A 19,445-nucleotide genomic window follows, 5' to 3' on the forward strand; every position below is an offset into this window, starting at 1 on the left:
TAATTTAAATGTACTTTGTTTATGGTATAACACCTTTAAGGAGCAGTCTAAAGGTTATGAAAATAAATACGCTATATACAATAGGTTATATTAGTCGAGACTCAACAGGTGGATTTTATTACAACATTAGATTTCCCAGTGGGACTTTGCATCTCAGTCAGATACAGGTCAAACAATCATTACTGTTACTCTACACAACACAAGACTCATCAATTGTCGTATTCTAAAATGTATAAGTCTATTTCTAGACAGACAGGAAATCCCTAAGTGGAAGCAGTAGACCCTGTAATATAAAGTCTGCAAGAAAATGATGCAGTATCACTTTCCAGATGAGCAGCAGCCACAAAACATTCAGAGATATGACTTCTGCCTTAAAAATGTAAAATTAAAATCCAATCCTCTATTTCTCATACGTGTTTCTATATGTTTGCACAAGTTTCGAAATTCATTAGATAGGCATTTACCTGTAAACCTTTAGTACTGCTATAAGGTCAATAGTACATTATTGTAGTAATGTGTCAAGATTGCCAAAGCCTTTTGGAAATACGTACGTGATGCCAAAAATAACATAATCAAATATAATGCTGAGTGAAATAACTCCATGTATGTGCAATATGACTCTACATATGGTGCCTATTGAGAGATTGAGGAATCTGAATTCAATACTCGCATTTATGTCTACCAGATAATTCTATGTGTGGGAGTAATAGAAGAGAACCCATCACTACTCTTCAAATGTCTGTTTTAGTACATACTTGAAAAAAAAACAAAACAATTCTGGGTCATCATTTTTCAGAACTCTGTGTTGTACCATTCCTAGGTCATTCAGTCTGAATTATTATGTTTGTCCTTACAGATTCTTCGATTAAGCAGTATATGACACCCCCCCCATTGGTAACACCCAGTTGTCAATTTATTGATATATTTGTAACACAAAAAATACAGAAAGGAAGTGTCATGCCGTCTCTCTGCTATTACAGTTTAGTGACAGGTTCTGGTTCTAAGTCTCACTTTTCCTTGTGAAGACTCTGCTAATGTATTCACTTTCCTTTGGGGAAGAGAGGGTTAATGTCAGTATTCCCTTCCAGCAAGCAGTCTCATTGCGATCTCACATATTACTGGTTTTCGTGACTCCCATTCCCTATATAGATCCTCTGCTCCCACTAGAGGGTACCGATTATTCACTCTCATTTGCATGCTTGGCCTGGAGGTGGAAGGAGCTGGTTGAACCCTCTCTACAAGTTGCTGAGTAGGGTGCAGTCATGGTGCTGACTGCAGCAGTCTGTTAGTGTGTTTCCCCCTATCTGTCTTTCTTTCCTTTGTGTCTTGTTTTAGTGCAGCAGTGGGGCTAGCATCCCTTACCTATCCACTCACTAGCCAGGACTATTGTATGGTCACTCAAGGCTTCAAGTTCCTGCTCGGCGACAGGTGAGGAAACTGTATAGGGATTGGCTAGAAGGGCAGGGTACAGTGGCAGGTAAGTGAAGGAAGTGTCCTTCTTTCCTCTCACTAGCACTATTCTCATTCATTTGGATGCTTGGCCTGAAGGTGAAAGGAGCTGGTGGAACCCTCTTTTGAAGTTTCTGTTGTGGCTGCAGTCTTGGGTCTGACTGCAAGCAGTTTATTGTTGTTTTCCCCCGTCTGTCTTGCTTCCCTGGTGTGTTGTTTCAGTGCAGCAGTAGGACTAGCAATCCTTACCTACCCACTCGTTACTCAGGACTGTTGTAAGGTCACTCAGGGCTTCAGGTTCCTGCTCGGCGACAGGTGAGGAACCTGTACAGGGACTGACTAGGAGTGCAGAATACATTTGCAGGTAAGTGAAGGAAGTGTCCATCTTCCCTCTCACCAGCACTAGAGCCCACCATTGTTAATGTGTTTCGGGTGTACCCCTTGTTTGTTGTGGTGTTACCCCTGTTAAGTTGTGTTTGACCTCATGTCAGACTTTCCCCAACTCTGTGTTGTGACAGAAAGCACCAGTATTGCTATTTTATGTAAAATGCAATAATTTATTAAGAGACTCATCAGAATTGATTAGTTCTGTTTTAAATCAATTATAAACCTTGGTGCTCATGTATGTGTAATAGAATGGAGGCAGTAAGGTGTATTATATGTATCAGGAGAGGACAAAGAATAATCCGAGCTCCTGGGCAGTAAAGGCTGTGGACCCTCATCAACCAAAACAGCTTGGTATACTTGTTTTGGGTTTATTATATTTTTTTTTGTAATTTCTTTTTTGTAGACCTTGAAGCTAAACTTTACAGAATGCTGTAAATGCCCCATTAGTGCAAATGTACACAATTGCCAAGTGAGACAAAAAAACATCTACTGACCATTAGGGCTAGTCTTACAGAAGCCCACGTATGCCTAAAGTAGACCGTAAGCATAACAAGGTCATGATGTCTTCTCTTGGGATTACATTTACTAAAGTTTAAATTATACCATTCATTTCAGATAAGTTTTCAGAACAAGCTGTCGTGTGTGTACACAAGGAATGAAACTCTATCTGGCCATTAAATGACTTACATTTTTACATTTTTCCAGCAGTTTCACCAGTTCTCCCCCCTGCAGGCTCTCTAGCTCTAGTTTTCAGTCCTCTATGATATTGTTGGTGGAGACTAGCTGCTTATGATGTCTCCCATACCCAGAACACAGAGGTATGGGAGACTGCTCTTCTTTGTATCACAGATAGACGCATCACCAGCTTGGAAGACATTATACAGCCATATTGAGCATTGTGGCTGTGAATCCAGCACTCTAATGAAGTAAAACTGTTGAGTGCTGTCCACTCCTCCTTCCTTCTTGCCATAGAGTATAATAAGAGCTCTAACCTGACACCTGACTGTGCTGGCAGTCCATCTAATTAGACTAAACTCTTCATAGCATATGACATAAACTTACCTCATACATCTTGTCCCTGCCTTTGAGGTACACCGAGCCTGCATAATTCCCTACACATAATGGCTGATTTAATCAGCCATCATGTGCCTCTAACAGCCAAGGGTGGATCGGAGATCTGCCCCGGCTATTAACCAGTTAAATCCCGCTGTCAATCTCTGACAGCGGGATTTAACATGCACCAGCAGGGGGGCGCGTCCTTCCCTGCTCCCATCGGCGTGCCCTCGATGTGATCGTGAGGTGCCGATGGGTTATCATGACAGCCAGGGGTCAGGTGACAAACCCCGTGTCTGTCAGAATGATCCGCCTGTGATCTCTGATTTCTGCTGTACATAACAGTGCTGATGCTGACACTGATTCCCTGCTCTCTGATCAGAGTTTGAAGTCCCCTTAAGGGATTAGTAAATACAATAAAAACTGAAAAAGAAAAGTTTTAAAAAATACGAACAAATTTTAAAAACACACAAAAGTTCAAATCCCCCCTTTTGCTCCACTGAAAATAAAACAATAATAAAAACAAATACATGTATTTGGCATCGCTGAGTTCACAAATGGCTTCAGTCGCCACAGGGTACTGCACCTCACTTAAGGTGCGGTACTTATCCTGGGTCCAGAGGAGGTCGGTACCGGTTCCACAACACACAAACTCATACATACAGTCAGGTTGCCCTCCCAACTGGGGACCGGGCTAGGGTTGGGTCTTCTTCTTCTAAGGTAGTCACCAAACATGAGGGGCTGCCACACACTAGTGACAGGGAACCAGGGGAGGAATGGCCACGAGGGGAAGTTAGGAGTTCTCCAGCAGGAGAGGAGAGGAGCGGATGGGTTTTTTGGTAGCTCCTGTGAGACGTAGGATACAATATGGTCGCTGAGGGGAGAGCTTCATTGCTCCCTCAGGACCGGCGCAGTGCATGGTGCAGAGCCCTAGGGTGGAATAGACTTCACGCTGTATTACCATAATCTGCAGGACAAGGGGGATTGTATGTCCCTCTGGCCACCACAAGATCGCAGAGCACAGTGGCACATAGGGTCTGGAGTCGTGATCAAGATCAGGCCCCACCACGGACCCACGTCACCTGCACCTGGGATGGGAGCTTACACTACCAGAACTGGGGTCCCCAAGCAGCTTCAGGCCACGGAGATCCATTCTTAAAAGCGCAAGAAGGAAGGGCCCATAGACTACCGTAGCGGTTCTGACCTCCAAAGGATCTGTGATTGGCTGGGGCCCATAACGGCAGAGACCGGTACTGTGAGGGCAGCACTTGAACTGTGAGTAAAAAGACCTGGAACCGCAGTAGCTGACTAAGCCTATTATTGCCGGCGCTGTCGCCCTGCGCTTCGGCACCAACGGTCACTACTACCTCCATAACCCTGTGGTGTTCCAGTTGCTGGAGATCTCCTGTGCCAAATTTGGTGTGTTGTGGAAATATTTTTGTTGTCTGTTTATTTTCTCCCTGTTCTTTATTTCCCTCCTATTGTCTTACCTCTGTGTGTGCTTGCTGTGAGTTTAAATTTTGTTTTTTCACTGTCTATCTTTTTGTGTGGGATTAAGCACTCCTGTCATGGCCCTCTCTGGGGATGGGAGAGAGGGGGTATTAGACACAAGGTCCAGAATTGCAAAAGCTTTAATCGGCATGGGAGGATCAAATCCACCATTTTAAAAAGGGCAGGGAGTAGCTGTGATAGGTCTCTCACAATGTGACTCCAGAGACAATCAGCAGGCTAGCATAGAGCAGGGCTGGCCAGGAACAGGGCTAGGTTGGCGATCCAGACCTCTTCACGATCAGAAGTACCTCTGGAATAAGGGACAGCTAGGGCCCCCTAGGCTTAGGGCCAGTGTAGGGGCCCTGTTTATCCCCTTATAGGTCATCATGACAGTATCTTTGTCACTTCTGTAGTCAATGAGTTGGAATAGCAGTGTGCTCTAACACCTCTCCATTCAAAACAAGAGATGCCAGACAACTCTTTATATGCCTTTTGGATGTGACCTCTGGTGATCACTTATTATTTATTGTGCAGAATGGTGATAATTTGTATTTGAGGGATATTCCTTTTTCTAAGCTACCATTCCAGTTCTTTCAAACACAAAGAAAATACAGTATTTTTTGGATTATAAGACGCACTTTTCCTCCCAAAAATTTGGGAGGAAATATGAGGCATGCGTCTTAAAATCCGATTGTAGCTTATCGGGTGCTGCCGGCACTGGTCAGTACGGCGCTGTTGTGTGCATCAGGCGACGCAACTCTGCTCAACTCTGCGCGCGGCTGCTCTATTCTGCTCGGCTCTGGGCACGGCTGCTTTGGTCTGCTCGGCTCTGTGTGTGGCTGCTCTGTTCTGCTCGGCTCTGTGCGCAGCTGCTCTGGTCTGCTCGGCTCTGTGCGCGGCTGCTCTGGTTTGCTCAGCTGGTCTGTTCTACTCTGACTCACCGCCCCCCCTACCTCCGCATGGAGCAGAGCAGCGTCACCGGCCCCGCACAGAGGAGAGCGGCGTCATCGGCCCCGCACTGAGGAGAGATGCGTTACCGGCCCCGCACAGAGAAGAGCGGCATCACCGGCCCCAAACGGAGGAGAGCGGCGTCACCGGCTCCGCACAGAGGAGAGCGGCGTCACCAGCCCCGCACAGAGAAGAGACCGCAGTGAGTATCTGGGCCTCCCTCTGTAACATTGCCAGCATCACCGTACTGCAGTGCCGCCCCTGCCTTCTGTGACTCCCGCTCCGCTGCTGCCCCCTCTCCCTGGTAAGACACCACCAGATTATAAAATAGACCCCATATTTCTTTTTTTTCACCTTTTTTTTCCTCCAAATATGGGGTGCGTCTTATAATCCGGTGCGTCTTATAAAACAAAAAATACAGTATTCAGAATTTTATTTGTGCTATTGTTTCGGAGCTACTACTGGCAAACAGTAGAGGGCCCATGGGCAATAACTATATTTGCAGCCAAAAAGTTCATCATAATGAACAATTCTGCTAGTTTTGGAGGTGGACATGGACCCCTTGCCTCTTGGGCCCCTGTGTGGCTGCAGAGGTTTCAACAATGATATGTCCACCCCTGAGTGTTACAATGTACCATAGACTGGGCAAGCTAATGAGCATGGTTAGCCAATAACTTAGCCAAGAATTACATAACCTCCTCCACTAATCTTGATACTTCAATAAGATTTCCAATAGCTAAAAAAATAAGAACTTTCGTGAAATCAGAAGGAAATGTTTGTTCTTATACAGCCAACTTGAATTATAACCAACAAGCAAACATAATGCAATACGATTTTTCTATTAGGCTTAATTCTAACATTTTCTGGAAGTTTCTGATTAGTAAATAGTATTTGCTCCATGTTGCAAAAGAAAATTCTAACTCTTTTTTTTTTTTAATTCATTCCTATGGCACTAAGTTTGTAAATATGTATCTTTACTCCGGCTCCTCATCAGATGGCGTATAGCATTACAAATGAAAACCAAACAGCTTTAGCCATAAAGAATTATCATCACAAGCCCTTTAATCAGTGACAACATGCTGCCAACACGGATGTTTTTCATTTGAGCTTGTCAACATGAATAAAACTTTAAAACCACAAATCACATTAAAATCTGACTAATTAGCTTTACTCCAAATTGCTTTTTATTTCAGTTTACAAAACTTTCCTGTAATTTTCTGGAATTCTCCTTTATCTATATGTCGGTGTTACTCAATGTCACTTTAAAGATGGAAAGGGATCCAGAGGGTATTGTACCCATTCCAAAATGTAAGCTGGTAATCTGTGTGTTTCTATGGACAGATTCTGAGATTATCAACAATCAGTCTGAATGGGTATCTCACTATACATAGAATATTAAACAACACCTGTTAGAGTATGGATGACTCCAACACAAACACAGTGAGTTATAGTTTAAAGTGAATTTTTATTGAAAAATACTAATAACATTCAAATTATTAATTTAAAATAGTGTATAGTGGTGCTTCAACAAAGGAGGGACAAGATTAGTCTGTAATTTAGTATAAATCTAATATATAAAGCTGAGTGTATGTACAGTATGTGTGTGTGTGTGTGTGTGTGTGTGTGTGTGTGTATATGTCCGCTAAAGGAATTCGCACCATCACATTTACAATCACGAATGGATGGGAAGATTTAACCCTGTGCTTTACAGTTACTCTCCTAAAAACCTGCCTCCATTAAAGTCAATGGAGCTAGGAGCTACAGATCAACAATAGGACTTCTGATTGGTTGCTATAGGAACAAAGGACATTCATAGTATACTAAGCATATGTGTGAGGTAATATGATGTCGGTGGGGAGATGGATAGAGACAGACAAGGAAAGAGACAGACAGGGAAAGAGACAGAGAGATAGAGACAGACAGGGAAAGAGACAGGCAGACAGGCCAAGAGACAGACAGACAATGAAAGAGACAGGCAGACAGGAAAAGAGACAGACATCAAAAGAGAGAGACAAACACAGATGGGGAAAGAGACAGATGGGGAAAGAGACAGACGGGGAAGAGACAGACGGGGAAAGAGACAGAGAGATAGAGACACACAGAGACAGGCAGACAGGGAAAGAGACAGACAGCAAAAGAGACAGAGAGACAGACAAAGACAGACAGTAAAAGAGACGGGGAGACAGACCTGGAAAAAGACAGGCCTGGAAAGAGACAGACGGGGAAAGAGACAGAGAGATAGAGACAAACCGTGAAAGAGACTGACAGCAAAAGAGACAGACAAAGACAGACGGGGAAAGAGGCAAACGAGGAAAGAGAGAGACAGGGAAAGTGACAGAAATAGAGAGATACAGACAGACACGGAAATAGAGAGAGAGACAGACACAGACAGAGATAGAGCAAGATAGACACAGACAGACAGACATGGATAGAGACAGACAGACAAAGACAGACAGAGACTGGGAGAGAGACAATTACTATCCCGGGCAACGCCCGGGTGCTACAGCTAGTAGTAATATAAATACCCAAGCATAAGTTGTAATGCATAAAAAAATATATAAATAATTATCAAAAGTATTTTTGCTAAAAATGCATATGGTCTATAATAACCTGTTGTCACGCTGTACTCTAAGATGTACAATAGCAGTGTGGCGCCCCTGACCTGGTCAGGCACCACTGAGTACTGCACCCATGCTGGGGACAGTACAATACAGGTAATCCAGAAGGCTGACCGAGGTGTGACTACACAGGCGCATAGTGATCAGGTCTCACACATGTACCTTTGGGAGGACCCCTGGGGATCCCAGGAGGGGGCAAAGCCTTCACCTCCACTTGAGGAGTGGAGGGGGCGAAGCCTCCATCTCCACTCAAGGGGTGTGGTAGAGAGCCTGGTTGCTAGGCGGCGTAGGCAGGCACAAGGGGAAAAGAGAAGGAGGAGTAAACAGTCTGAAGCAGAGTGTGGAGGAGTGAGGAGCATGGAAGTGGAGCTCAGACAGGAGCAGCAGTGCAGGTCCCACGAGTGAGCCAGTTTAGTGTGCAGCTCAGGAAGAGCAGAAGCAGACCCTGGAGCTGTTGCAGTCTAACAGCGTCCGCGCAGTGACTACCGACGGGGGAGAACGGTCACCTGGTAGTGCTGCCCGAACACCACACACAGCTGGAGAGAGAGCAGTGTAGTGGAAAGTAAGGAGACTGTCAGGGAGTACCAGGCCCAAACGGGCGGCAGATCCCGATGCGGGGATAGATCCACCTTTCCTTGCTAAACCTGCCGGTGTGGGGCCCTTAAAGCCCACGCCACAACACCACAAAAGCCGCAGCCACGTAGCCACAGTTAGGGCCCATAGTTCACAGGAGGCAAGCAGCTGGAGTGATCTGGTCCAGGCGACAAGCAAACGGCAAACAAACGAGGGGAGCAGCTACTTCCCTGGGTGACCCCCATAGGGACTAAAAGTCGGGGTTACCACAAACCACAGAAGGGCTAAGGAAGGCGAGTCGGTAGCCACCCTCATCAGTCAGCCTGAAGGATACCTGGTTCCAGCCTGGTTCATCCCAGCTACGCCCGGGTTACTCACCCTGCCATCAACTGTGAGTAAAACCCCTGAAAGACATTCTGCTTGTGTGGAGTTATTCTGCGCCTTGTGGTTCTACACACCTACACAGGGCCCTGGGGCTTGCCTCACTCTCAGGAGGCTATTACAACTGGCTGCACCCACCATCAGCCCCAGGCATCCCTTAACCTGCAGTGGCGGTCCCCACTGACCGCAATTCTGAGAGTGGCGTCACGACAATCCTAAAAGAAGATCTCCTACCTGTGACAAGATCCAGCTGAGTGGAGTCCCTGAAGGTAATGCACCGACACTGCACTTGTGGGGCTTCACATCTGGCGTCACGAACAGGATAAGGACTAGACCTGTCCAGACAGGTGACCATGTGCCTGGGCGGTCCGCTTGAAAAATTGGAAGCGCCGCCATATTGCCACCATGAAAAGCGCGCTGAAAAACAACAGCAGCCCGCGCTGGGAGAAGTTACCGCCCACGAAGAGGTGTGGCTACCCAGAGATCCCCTGCAGAGTCCTGACCTCGCAAGTGAAGAGAGCGGAGGCGTTCAGAGACGTCGGGACAGAAAGAGAGCCAGAAGCCTGCTGCTGGAAGAGGCAGAGCAGAAACTGAAGAGCCTGCAACTGGAGGCAGCGACGAGTCCACTGCTGGGAAATCGTGCAAAAGAAGGCGCAGAGGAAATGGCGTCTGAACGCAGAAACCCAGAACCAGGCTCCGCTGCCTGGTGGTATCGGGAGCTTGCCCAGTTCTGCGACCGACTGGAGACCCGGGTCGTAGAGCAGATCAGAGAGGAACGCATGGAGCTTCTGGAGATGGCTGCAGCGGTTCAGGCCTACGAGAGAAGAACCGCGCGACGAGTGCCAGACCGAGCGGCGACGACTCAGACCCCGATGGTGTCACCGATGGGAGAGTCCAGTGTTGCCCCTGCCAGCGCGAGTGCCCCGACCCCTGCTGCCACGCCCGCGGTCCCTGAAGAGGCGCCCGGCGCGGCGACGCTGGACCAGGCCGCAGCAGCGATGCCCTGCCCGGCCCGCCAAGCCCAGGCCGCCGCAGCGATGCCTTGCCCGGCCCGCAAAGATCCGGCTGCCGCCGCGACTCTCATCCACGCCGCAGGTGTGACGCTGACCCAGGCCGCCGCCTTGCTAGGCCCGGCCCGCCAAGACCCCACCGCAGCAGCGACGCTCATCCACGCCGCAGGCGAGGTGCTGAACCAGGCCGCAGCCACGCCAGGTGCGGCCCGCCAAGCCCCGATCGCTGCAGCGACGCCCAGCCCAGCCTGCACAGATCCCATCGCGGCTGCGACGCCAATTCAGGCCGCTGCAGCGATGCCCTGCCCGGCCCGCCAAGAACCGGCCATAGTAGCGACGCCCGCTAAGACTCCAGCTGCGACCCTGATTGAAACTGCAACGCTGATCCAGGCCGCCGCCATGCAGGGCGCGGCCCGCCAAGACCAGGCCGCCGCCATGTCAGGCGCGGCCCGCCAAGACAAGACTGTACCACTGTTTACCCCGGCCTGCAAGGCCAGAGCAGACACCGCTCCCCAGTCTAAGGAAGTCCCTGCTAGGAAGTCCCTGATAGGAGAGGACCCCGCATACTGGAAGCTGAAGGCTGACTTAGAGGCCCAGTTCCCACAGGAGATGGTGGATCGGTATCTGCTCCCTCCGCACACCCCCAAGGCGACTTCTGCAGTAACCACGCCAAAGAGTCCTCCGCCAGGGCCTGCTGATGAACACCCATCCCCAGCGCTGCCACAACAGGAGTGCTTAGAAGAACTAAGGGGGAGAGGAGGCCAGGAAGCTGAGGAGCTGACCCCGGAGCCATCAGCAGTGGATGCAGCGCCAGTCCAAGAGCCAGAGATGCTGCCGTATTCCCGCTGGGATGAAGAGGAAGAGTTGCCTAGAAACCTCGCCTGGGAGCCTGCAGGCAGTGAAGTAACAGCCCAGCAGAATCCAGCCCGTAGGACACGGCGCCGTAGCAGAACCAAGCTTTCCCCTGCACCGCAGTCTCCAGAGCAGAAAGACGAAGTCATGGTCAGAGACTTGGAAGAGAAACGGTTCCTGAGAAGGGCCAAATCCCAGGTTAGAGGTCCACTTTGTCGTGGTGTAGTAGAGGATTTCAGTTTGAAGAGTGGATATGGCTTCATAGTAGCTCCTGGTATGAAGGAAGGCATCTTTGTTAACAGAAGAGACGTTAGAGCCCATTTGCCCAGAGGACATCCGGGAAGAAACTTACAGATGGGAGATACAGTGGAATTCACAATGCATCAGGGAGAAAGAGGATGGTATGCACTTGACGTTACGCCATGTACCAGAGATTCCTATAGAAACCCAGTTGTCTCCATACCACAAGAAAAAGAAACAGATACAGAAGAAGAAAGGAAAGATAAAGGACCCACTGATGAGACTACCTCCGATGATGAGAGAAATGAAGAAAACAACAGGTGCCGCAGCCCTACAGGCCCAAGCCCTGGTAAGGAGGAATCTATGTAAAGTAAAGAAAGAAGTACAGCAAGTTACCAGTTTGACAAGTTTTGAAAAGTTTTGCAACGTTAATGTTCAAGAAATGTGCCCACATGAACTAATGTGAGAAACCCATGAACCTTAAGGCTATGAACTGGCTATAGCCACAAACTCTCGCAGTGTAAATAGTTACCCCAGAGGTACCACCACCAGAGCCAGCCTGTTTAGGGGCTTGGCTCACCTGCAACCAGGGAGCACGTCCGTTTATGGGGCCTTGGCTCGCCTGCAACCAGGGAGCATGCCTGTTTATGGGGCCTGGCTCTCCACCACAAAGAGGGTACCTGGTCAGCACCAACTGTGAAGGCCGCCTCTGGATCCTGCCAGAAGTGGCTGAAGGCGCGGCTTCACCAGGCCAGGTATGCCCTGAAGACCACCAGCCCATGAAAGCCGCCTCTACATCCTGCCAGAAGTGGCTGAAGGCGCGGCCAACGTGAAAGGGGTTTAGGGTGGGTTAACGGACTTGTGGGTGGAGGGTGGTGATGTATGGTACCTGGTGGTTTTAAAACGTTTTACCATGTTTTAATGTTTTATGCATTTTAAAATGTTGTCTTGCAGCCCGAGGACGTGCTGGTGATAACTAAGGGGGAATGTGGCGCCCCTGACCTGGTCAGGCACCACTGAGTACTGCACCCATGCTGGGGACAGTACAATACAGGTAATCCAGAAGGCTGACCGAGGTGTGACTACACAGGCGCATAGTGATCAGGTCTCACACATGTACCTTTGGGAGGACCCCTGGGGATCCCAGGAGGGGGCAAAGCCTTCACCTCCACTTGAGGAGTGGAGGGGGCGAAGCCTCCATCTCCACTCAAGGGGTGTGGTAGAGAGCCTGGTTGCTAGGTGGCGTAGGCAGGCACAAGGGGAAAAGAGAAGGAGGAGTAAACAGTCTGAAGCAGAGTGTGGAGGAGTGAGGAGCATGGAAGTGGAGCTCAGACAGGAGCAGCAGTGCAGGTCCCACGAGTGAGCCAGTTTAGTGTGCAGCTCAGGAAGAGCAGAAGCAGACCCTGGAGCTGTTGCAGTCTAACAGCGTCCGCGCAGTGACTACCGACGGGGGAGAACGGTCACCTGGTAGTGCTGCCCGAACACCACACACAGCTGGAGAGAGAGCAGTGTAATGGAAAGTAAGGAGACTGTCAGGGAGTACCAGGCCCAAACGGGCGGCAGATCCCGATGCGGGGATAGATCCACCTTTCCTTGCTAAACCTGCCGGTGTGGGGCCCTTAAAGCCCACGCCACAACACCACAAAAGCCGCAGCCACGTAGCCACAGTTAGGGCCCATAGTTCACAGGAGGCAAGCAGCTGGAGTGATCTGGTCCAGGCGACAAGCAAACGGCAAACAAACGAGGGGAGCAGCTACTTCCCTGGGTGACCCCCATAGGGACTAAAAGTCGGGGTTACCACAAACCACAGAAGGGCTAAGGAAGGCGAGTCGGTAGCCACCCTCATCAGTCAGCCTGAAGGATACCTGGTTCCAGCCTGGTTCATCCCAGCTACGCCCGGGTTACTCACCCTGCCATCAACTGTGAGTAAAACCCCTGAAAGACATTCTGCTTGTGTGGAGTTATTCTGCGCCTTGTGGTTCTACACACCTACACAGGGCCCTGGGGCTTGCCTCACTCTCAGGAGGCTATTACAACTGGCTGCACCCAGGCATCCCTTAACCTGCAGTGGCGGTCCCCACTGACCGCAATTCTGAGAGTGGCGTCACGACAATCCTAAAAGAAGATCTCCTACCTGTGACAAGATCCAGCTGAGTGGAGTCCCTGAAGGTAATGCACCGACACTGCACTTGTGGGGCTTCACAGCAGTACAGCGCAGTAATGTGGGACTGAGAGGATTCCTGAAACTATCTGAGAAGGTAGTTAGCTGGTAAACCACTAGGGGGCGTAAAAGTGGAGGAAACGTATGAGCAGGGAATTCCCTAGCAGAGGTAATACTAGTCAAGCCCACCAGATGGCAGTAGAATCGTCAGAAAGCCGTGTCACATCATGAGGTCTTGTAAGTACACAAGGGCAAAGTCTAAACGTAGTCAGAGGGAAGCAAATAGTCAGTAGCCGGGAAATCAGAGCCTAGAAACGAGGGGGAGTGGGAAGACAAGATAGAATAAAGGTAAACAGATAAGGAACGAACAGGGAGACAGCGGGAGAGACACTGATGGAAACAGACAACAGAGGAGGTTAACAGGTCAGGTGAACACGGAGGTCAGGAGGGGGCAGGGCAGACAACAGGTCACTCAAGAGCAGAACACAGCAGAGCCAGAAGTATCACTGGCGAAGTCCAAGAGAAACAGTGCCCTAATAAAGCCGCCTGACCTCCAGAACGAGGCAGAAAGGATTAACTCCTAACGTGACTTGCATCAGAAGTGAAACTAAAAAAAGGCTCAGCTCCAGCTGAGCCAGGAGTCAATCATGACACCTGTTTTATACACATCGCATTAAATAATGAATTCAAAATCTATTTTCTAATGATCTGGCATATTAAATAGCAATCCATCCATGTGCAATTTGAATGGACACAGAGTCCTAAAATATACTGAATATTAGAATAGATCCGCAATCCAGATCAGTGCGGTAAGGTGAGATGCATAATAAGGGTTCACAAGAACAAAGTGCACAATGAAAATATGGTGTTCTTGTGCTTGTATAATTATTTTACTTGCTGTAGTGTGGATGTATCGTCCCTCCACCCCAACGTACGTTTCAATTAGCTTTGTTTAGAGGGCCTACATGTGCTCTGGAGATAAGGGATACAATTATAGGTTGGTGGAAGGGACTCGTGGAATACTAATGGGATGGCATACATGTGTAGGGTACAACAAATTTGACCCAGTTTCTAGTAACCAACACTACATCATTGTGTTAACTAGATAGACTATTGAAGCAAAAAAAATAACCATTTCATTCATGTCATAAAAAGTGTATGTTGTTCATCTCATAGGTTTGTTGAGACATTTGTGTATTAAAAGTCACTTTGTTGACCCCTCGATGTTATAGACAGTGTTACACAGTTCAGTTTTTTTGACAATTTGACTTAAATTAAGCACATACCTGTACAGAAATATGTGGATCATCTCCTGGAAGAAGCAGTTCTGATCCGTCTCTCTTCCATTCTATAGATGCCATGGGATAGGCAAAAACTTCACAGCCAAAAATTGCATCCTTCCCGGTAACATTCCAGATGTCATAGGGTGGGGTAAGGATCTGAGGAGCTGTTGAAAAGTCACAGAATATACTCAAGACTTTGATATTTTTAAGAAAGTCAAGTTAAGTCCTTTTTGCTCTGTTTTCAAAAATAATACGTATATTAGATTGGAATTTGTATGAATTTGAAGAAGTTGGTAAATATCCTAAAAGTCAAGTTTGCCACATAGTGTTCCAGTCTCTTGAAGAAAATGTACCCAAAATGCAGTAATAAATAACACTGCCCATGTATACAGCTCATGTCCACTTTTAACAATCAAGTGATATGAAAGCTGGAGTAGAAGCCTTTTGGGGCAACAACAAGGTCACAGTGTCAGCTAGCACATAAAATTACCAAAAAATATTATTGTTGTCCCAGGAAGAAGCCGACAGTAGGGGACTATAACTATCAGCAGTCTGATCACTCATTCTTTCCTGTAGATCAGAGCAGCATTGTTTTGATCTGCACAAAAGCAGCTCTCCTCTCACATCACATGACTTCCGATGATGCCGGGTAAGTGACTGAAATTAACATATGGCCAGTGAGAGGGAGGAACAGGCGGCGGGGGGCGGGGATACACGTGCATAACTCGCCCGGACATTAGCAGCGAGGTGCACACGTCAATCAAAAAGTGCATGAATTTTCAAACTTTATAAAGTTGAATTTCACAGCCTACACATCCGAGCTGCCCCCTAATGGTATGTACACAATGTGCCTGATAGTGCCAGTACTGCACTGGCTTTACCTTATATAGGAAAATGCTGATGTTTGGTTCCCTTTAATTTATTTCAGTAATTCAATACAAAGAGGTAAACGCATATATTATATAAAGTGAGTCATTACACACAGAGGAATCTATTCCTATATATTATATAGAGTCATTACACACAGAGTGATCTATTTGAAGTGTTTCTTTCTGTTAATGTCGATGATTATGGCTTACAGCCAATGAAAACTCAAAAGTCATTATCTCATAAAATTCTGGGACCTTGATTTCCAAATGAAATGCAAAATTTACTTTCATTTGAAAACAACACCTTGGATCACTGAGCAACAGTCCAGTTATTTTTCTCCTTGGCCCAGGTAAGACACTTCTGGTGTTGTCTATTGGCAATGAGTGGCTTGACACAAGGAATGCGACAGTTGTAGCCCATGTCCTGGATACGTCTGTGTCTGGTGACTCTTGAAGCACTGACTCCTGTAGCAGTCCACTCCTTGTGAATCTCCCCCAAATTTCTGAATGGCCTTTTCTTAATAATCCTATCAAGGCTGTGGTTATCCCGGTTACTTGTGCACCTTCCTCTACCACACTTTTTCCTTCCACTCAACTTTCCATTAATATGCTTGGATACAGCACTCTGTGAACAGCCAGCTTCTTTAGCAATGACCTTTTGTGGCTTACCCTCCTTGTGTAGTGTGTCAGTGACTGCCTTCTGGACATGTCAAGTCAGCAGTCTTCCCCATGATTGTGTAGCCTACTGAACCAGACTAATGGACCATTTTAAATGCTTAGGAAGCATTTGCAGGTATTTTGTGGTAATTATCCTCATTTTCTGAGATAATGACTTTTGGGTTTTCATTGGCTGTAAGCCATAATCATCAACATTAACAGAAATAAACACTTGAAATAGATCCCTGTGTGTAATGACTCTATATAATATATGTGTTTCCCTTTTTGTATTGAATTACAGAAATAGATTAACATTTTGTTGATATTCTAATTTATTGAGATGCACTTGTAGATGGCTACAATAAACATTTGAAGGCTGTCATTGATGCCAAAGGGTGTGCAACTAGTGGTCTTTATTGCTACACAAGCTGTTTATTCTGCTTTTTATTTGAAATGTCACCATGTAAGTTGACAAACAATGTTTTATTGTTTTATTACTTTAGACTACTAATTAAAAATTCCTGAGCATAAAACTTTGATACATTTCCATTTATTTCTGAACATATTGTAGTCTATGAAAAAAAATTAAAGTGTGCCAATAATGGTGAGAGGCACTGTGTGATATTAAATGGTGGAACTACCCTGTTCGTGTACAAGTGATACCAGTGCTCAAAGAGGATTATTTGGACTGGACTTCTCCCCCAGTGATTTATGGACCGGGAACCCCAGATCAGACTCCCGATACTAGCCAAATTCTGCTTCTGCTTAATTTAGCGAAAGTGAAAATTCCACTGAGAAGCGGCGGCGAAAATATGGAATTCTACATCTGTGAGCGATTACAAGAGGTTTTGGATTTTTTATGCTTTGCAGACACAAGACTGCTATGATTAAAGCAAATAACCTCATTTCCCCTATTAAATGAAGTATGTGCTCGATGGTTTGTGTATCTTTTACACTTACTAAAAAGTACGAGGTGTTTTAGGGGGGATGATTGACAGCTACTGGCTACTGCTTTTGTTAATGCCACATTCTGGGTTATTTCTATGATCTCGCAGGAGGGAAGGAACAAAGTGTTGTTTTGTGAGGCCTGATCTGTTACTAATTATGTGTGCGGCCCACGATTGATAGCTACTAATGGCTCGCAATAAATTATTACCGAGATTTTCTTTTAGTGAATAAAATGCTTTATGAAAATGGGTGAATTATAAGTCAAACGTACATTAAGTATGTGGCTTCTTATTAACTACGGTGCTTTGAAACCACAAGGAGCAATATAGTTTCACATCCGAGAACAGTTACACCAGTGGCTCCAGGGACGCCTTCCTCAGGTATGGCGCCTGATGGCCCAGGTGTCCTAGAGATCATCACTTACATTTTTACTGTATTCTCATGACACAAATATAGTTTTTTACTAGTTAAAGGGGTGATTCACTAGTTATTTTTCCAAGGCACATCGATATTATGTTGAGTAACAAGGTTTTTCTCAAATACATTTGTGTAGACAATAATGCCTGTGAGTGGTGCTAATGTGGCCCGCTCATCCCCTTCATGTGACCTCCCCCAAGCTCCGTGACCTCTGATGTCCGGTGATGTCACATCAACATCTAGTTGACCCAACATCACCGATGTGGCCCCAGTCTTCGTGAGTGACTGGGCAGTGGGTGGAGTCCCCAGGCCGGACCTCAAGCGGCTTCTCAGGACCACAGGGAGGCCAGCACTTCACCTTTGTATTTCTTCTCGCTGCTGCCCGGCTCCATTCAGTGATCAGACACGGCCACGCTGAACGCTGTGGAGGCTTTTTTTGCTGAAGTGTTGTCACACGGCGCACCTGGAGCTTCATCCTGCCGAAGAGTAGCTTGTGGATGTGACAAGTCACAGTGTCGGGGCCAGAAGTCTCAGTGAGGAGGACGCTGCTGCTTCTCACCTCCTGGTAAGGTCACTCATGATTGACTGCAGTGGCGGCCCGTTGTGCCGGGGTCTGTGTGAGTTATTGCAGGAGCTTTGATCTCAGCATCATGAGCTACAGGGTCTCCCGACCGCCAGGAAATTCAGACTCCTGCAATAAATCACAGCCCCAGCAGAGATGCAACAGGCATCAGTCTTCAATGACTGATCAACCCTGAACCTACAGGATATCACAGATTATATAGTATGGCTCCATATATATTATGTGAGGTCCTGTGGGTCCAGGTGTGATTAGTACAGGGCTTATAACACTATAACTGTGTAAATAATATATAGCACATGCAGTGTACAGATTAGTACTCATAGGCAGATTATAATGAGAACTATCTGGACTACCACCCAAGGCTCCAGAGAGACCCAAGACCAGATTGCCCTCACTATAATGTTTGAACCACCAACAGCAGCACACAGCATTAGGCAGGGGGCTTTCCTGGAGCGCTGCTGTCAGCAATACAGAATGGCAGGGGTGCAATTACATCATCAGCCGGGGCCAGAATGTACGCACCAGTGCCAAGAAGTGGAGCCTTGGGGAACGGAGCAGAGCACCTACGGAACATGAGCGAGGTGAGTATGTGTAGTTGTGTTTGTTTTTTATATGTTTATGGAATGTGTGACTGTATATAGCGGATTATACTGTATAGAGGCTCATACTGCATATAGGGGGCTATGTGAGGCCTCATACTGCATATAGGGGACCATATGAGGGCTCATACTGTATATAGGGGGCTATATGGGGGCATATATGGTATATAATGAGCTGTAATGTCTCATGCTGTATATATGGGGCTATGTGGGGGCATATATGGTATATAATGAGCTGTGAGGCCTCATGCTGTATATAGGGGTCTGTGTGTGGCTCATGCTATATATATGGGAGCTCCCATATATAAAGGATGAACCCCCACATAGCTCCTTATATACAGTATGAGCACTTAAATAGCTCCCTAAGTACATGATGAGACCTCACATAACTCGCTATGTACAGGATGAGCCCTCACATAGCTCCCATATATATATAGCATGAGCCCACACACAGTCCCTTATACAGAGCATGAGCCCACACACAGCCCCCTATATACAGTACCTGACAGAAGTTCGGCCGCTTATCCAGGTTATGTAAATAAAAGCTTATAACCTGACTTTAAATTCATCCATTGATTTTATAAATTACTCTTTTGAAAGAAGAAACCCTCCCAAATTTGGTTTAGGTTATGAAAATAAAGTTGCTGCAAAGCTGAAATATTCATCCTTTAATGAACACAGAAAGGTCATATTTTGGCAAAACAAAAGTTTTGTCGCCTTGTCATATAATGCACGCAATCCTAGTTTACATCCTCACCTGTGCTCACTAAATGATCGGTGAATTAGTGGGTGTGTATAAAAAGAAACCCAGCACCCAAGACCTTCACTTGAACTGCAACTTGACCTTGCAGTTCAATGGCAGAAGGTGGATTTCTCTGATGAATCTTCAGTTGAATTACACCACAGCCACCGCAAATATTGCAGGA

General features: G+C 46.9%; 1 protein-coding gene across 2 annotated transcripts in view; it reads right to left on the minus strand.

The window, feature by feature from the left end:
- The window catches only part of KAZALD1 (Kazal type serine peptidase inhibitor domain 1), a 77,947-nt gene that overhangs the window by 16,278 nt on the left and 42,224 nt on the right, over window positions 1-19,445 (minus strand). For both annotated transcript variants that reach the window (XM_075352309.1, XM_075352308.1), the window contains one exon: window positions 14,450-14,610. In XM_075352309.1, the coding sequence (XP_075208424.1) occupies window positions 14,450-14,610 (161 nt within the window). The remainder of the gene's footprint in view (window positions 1-14,449; window positions 14,611-19,445) is intronic.

Source organism: Anomaloglossus baeobatrachus, chromosome 5, assembly GCF_048569485.1.
Source record: "Anomaloglossus baeobatrachus isolate aAnoBae1 chromosome 5, aAnoBae1.hap1, whole genome shotgun sequence".
NCBI lineage: Eukaryota > Metazoa > Chordata > Amphibia > Anura > Aromobatidae > Anomaloglossus > Anomaloglossus baeobatrachus.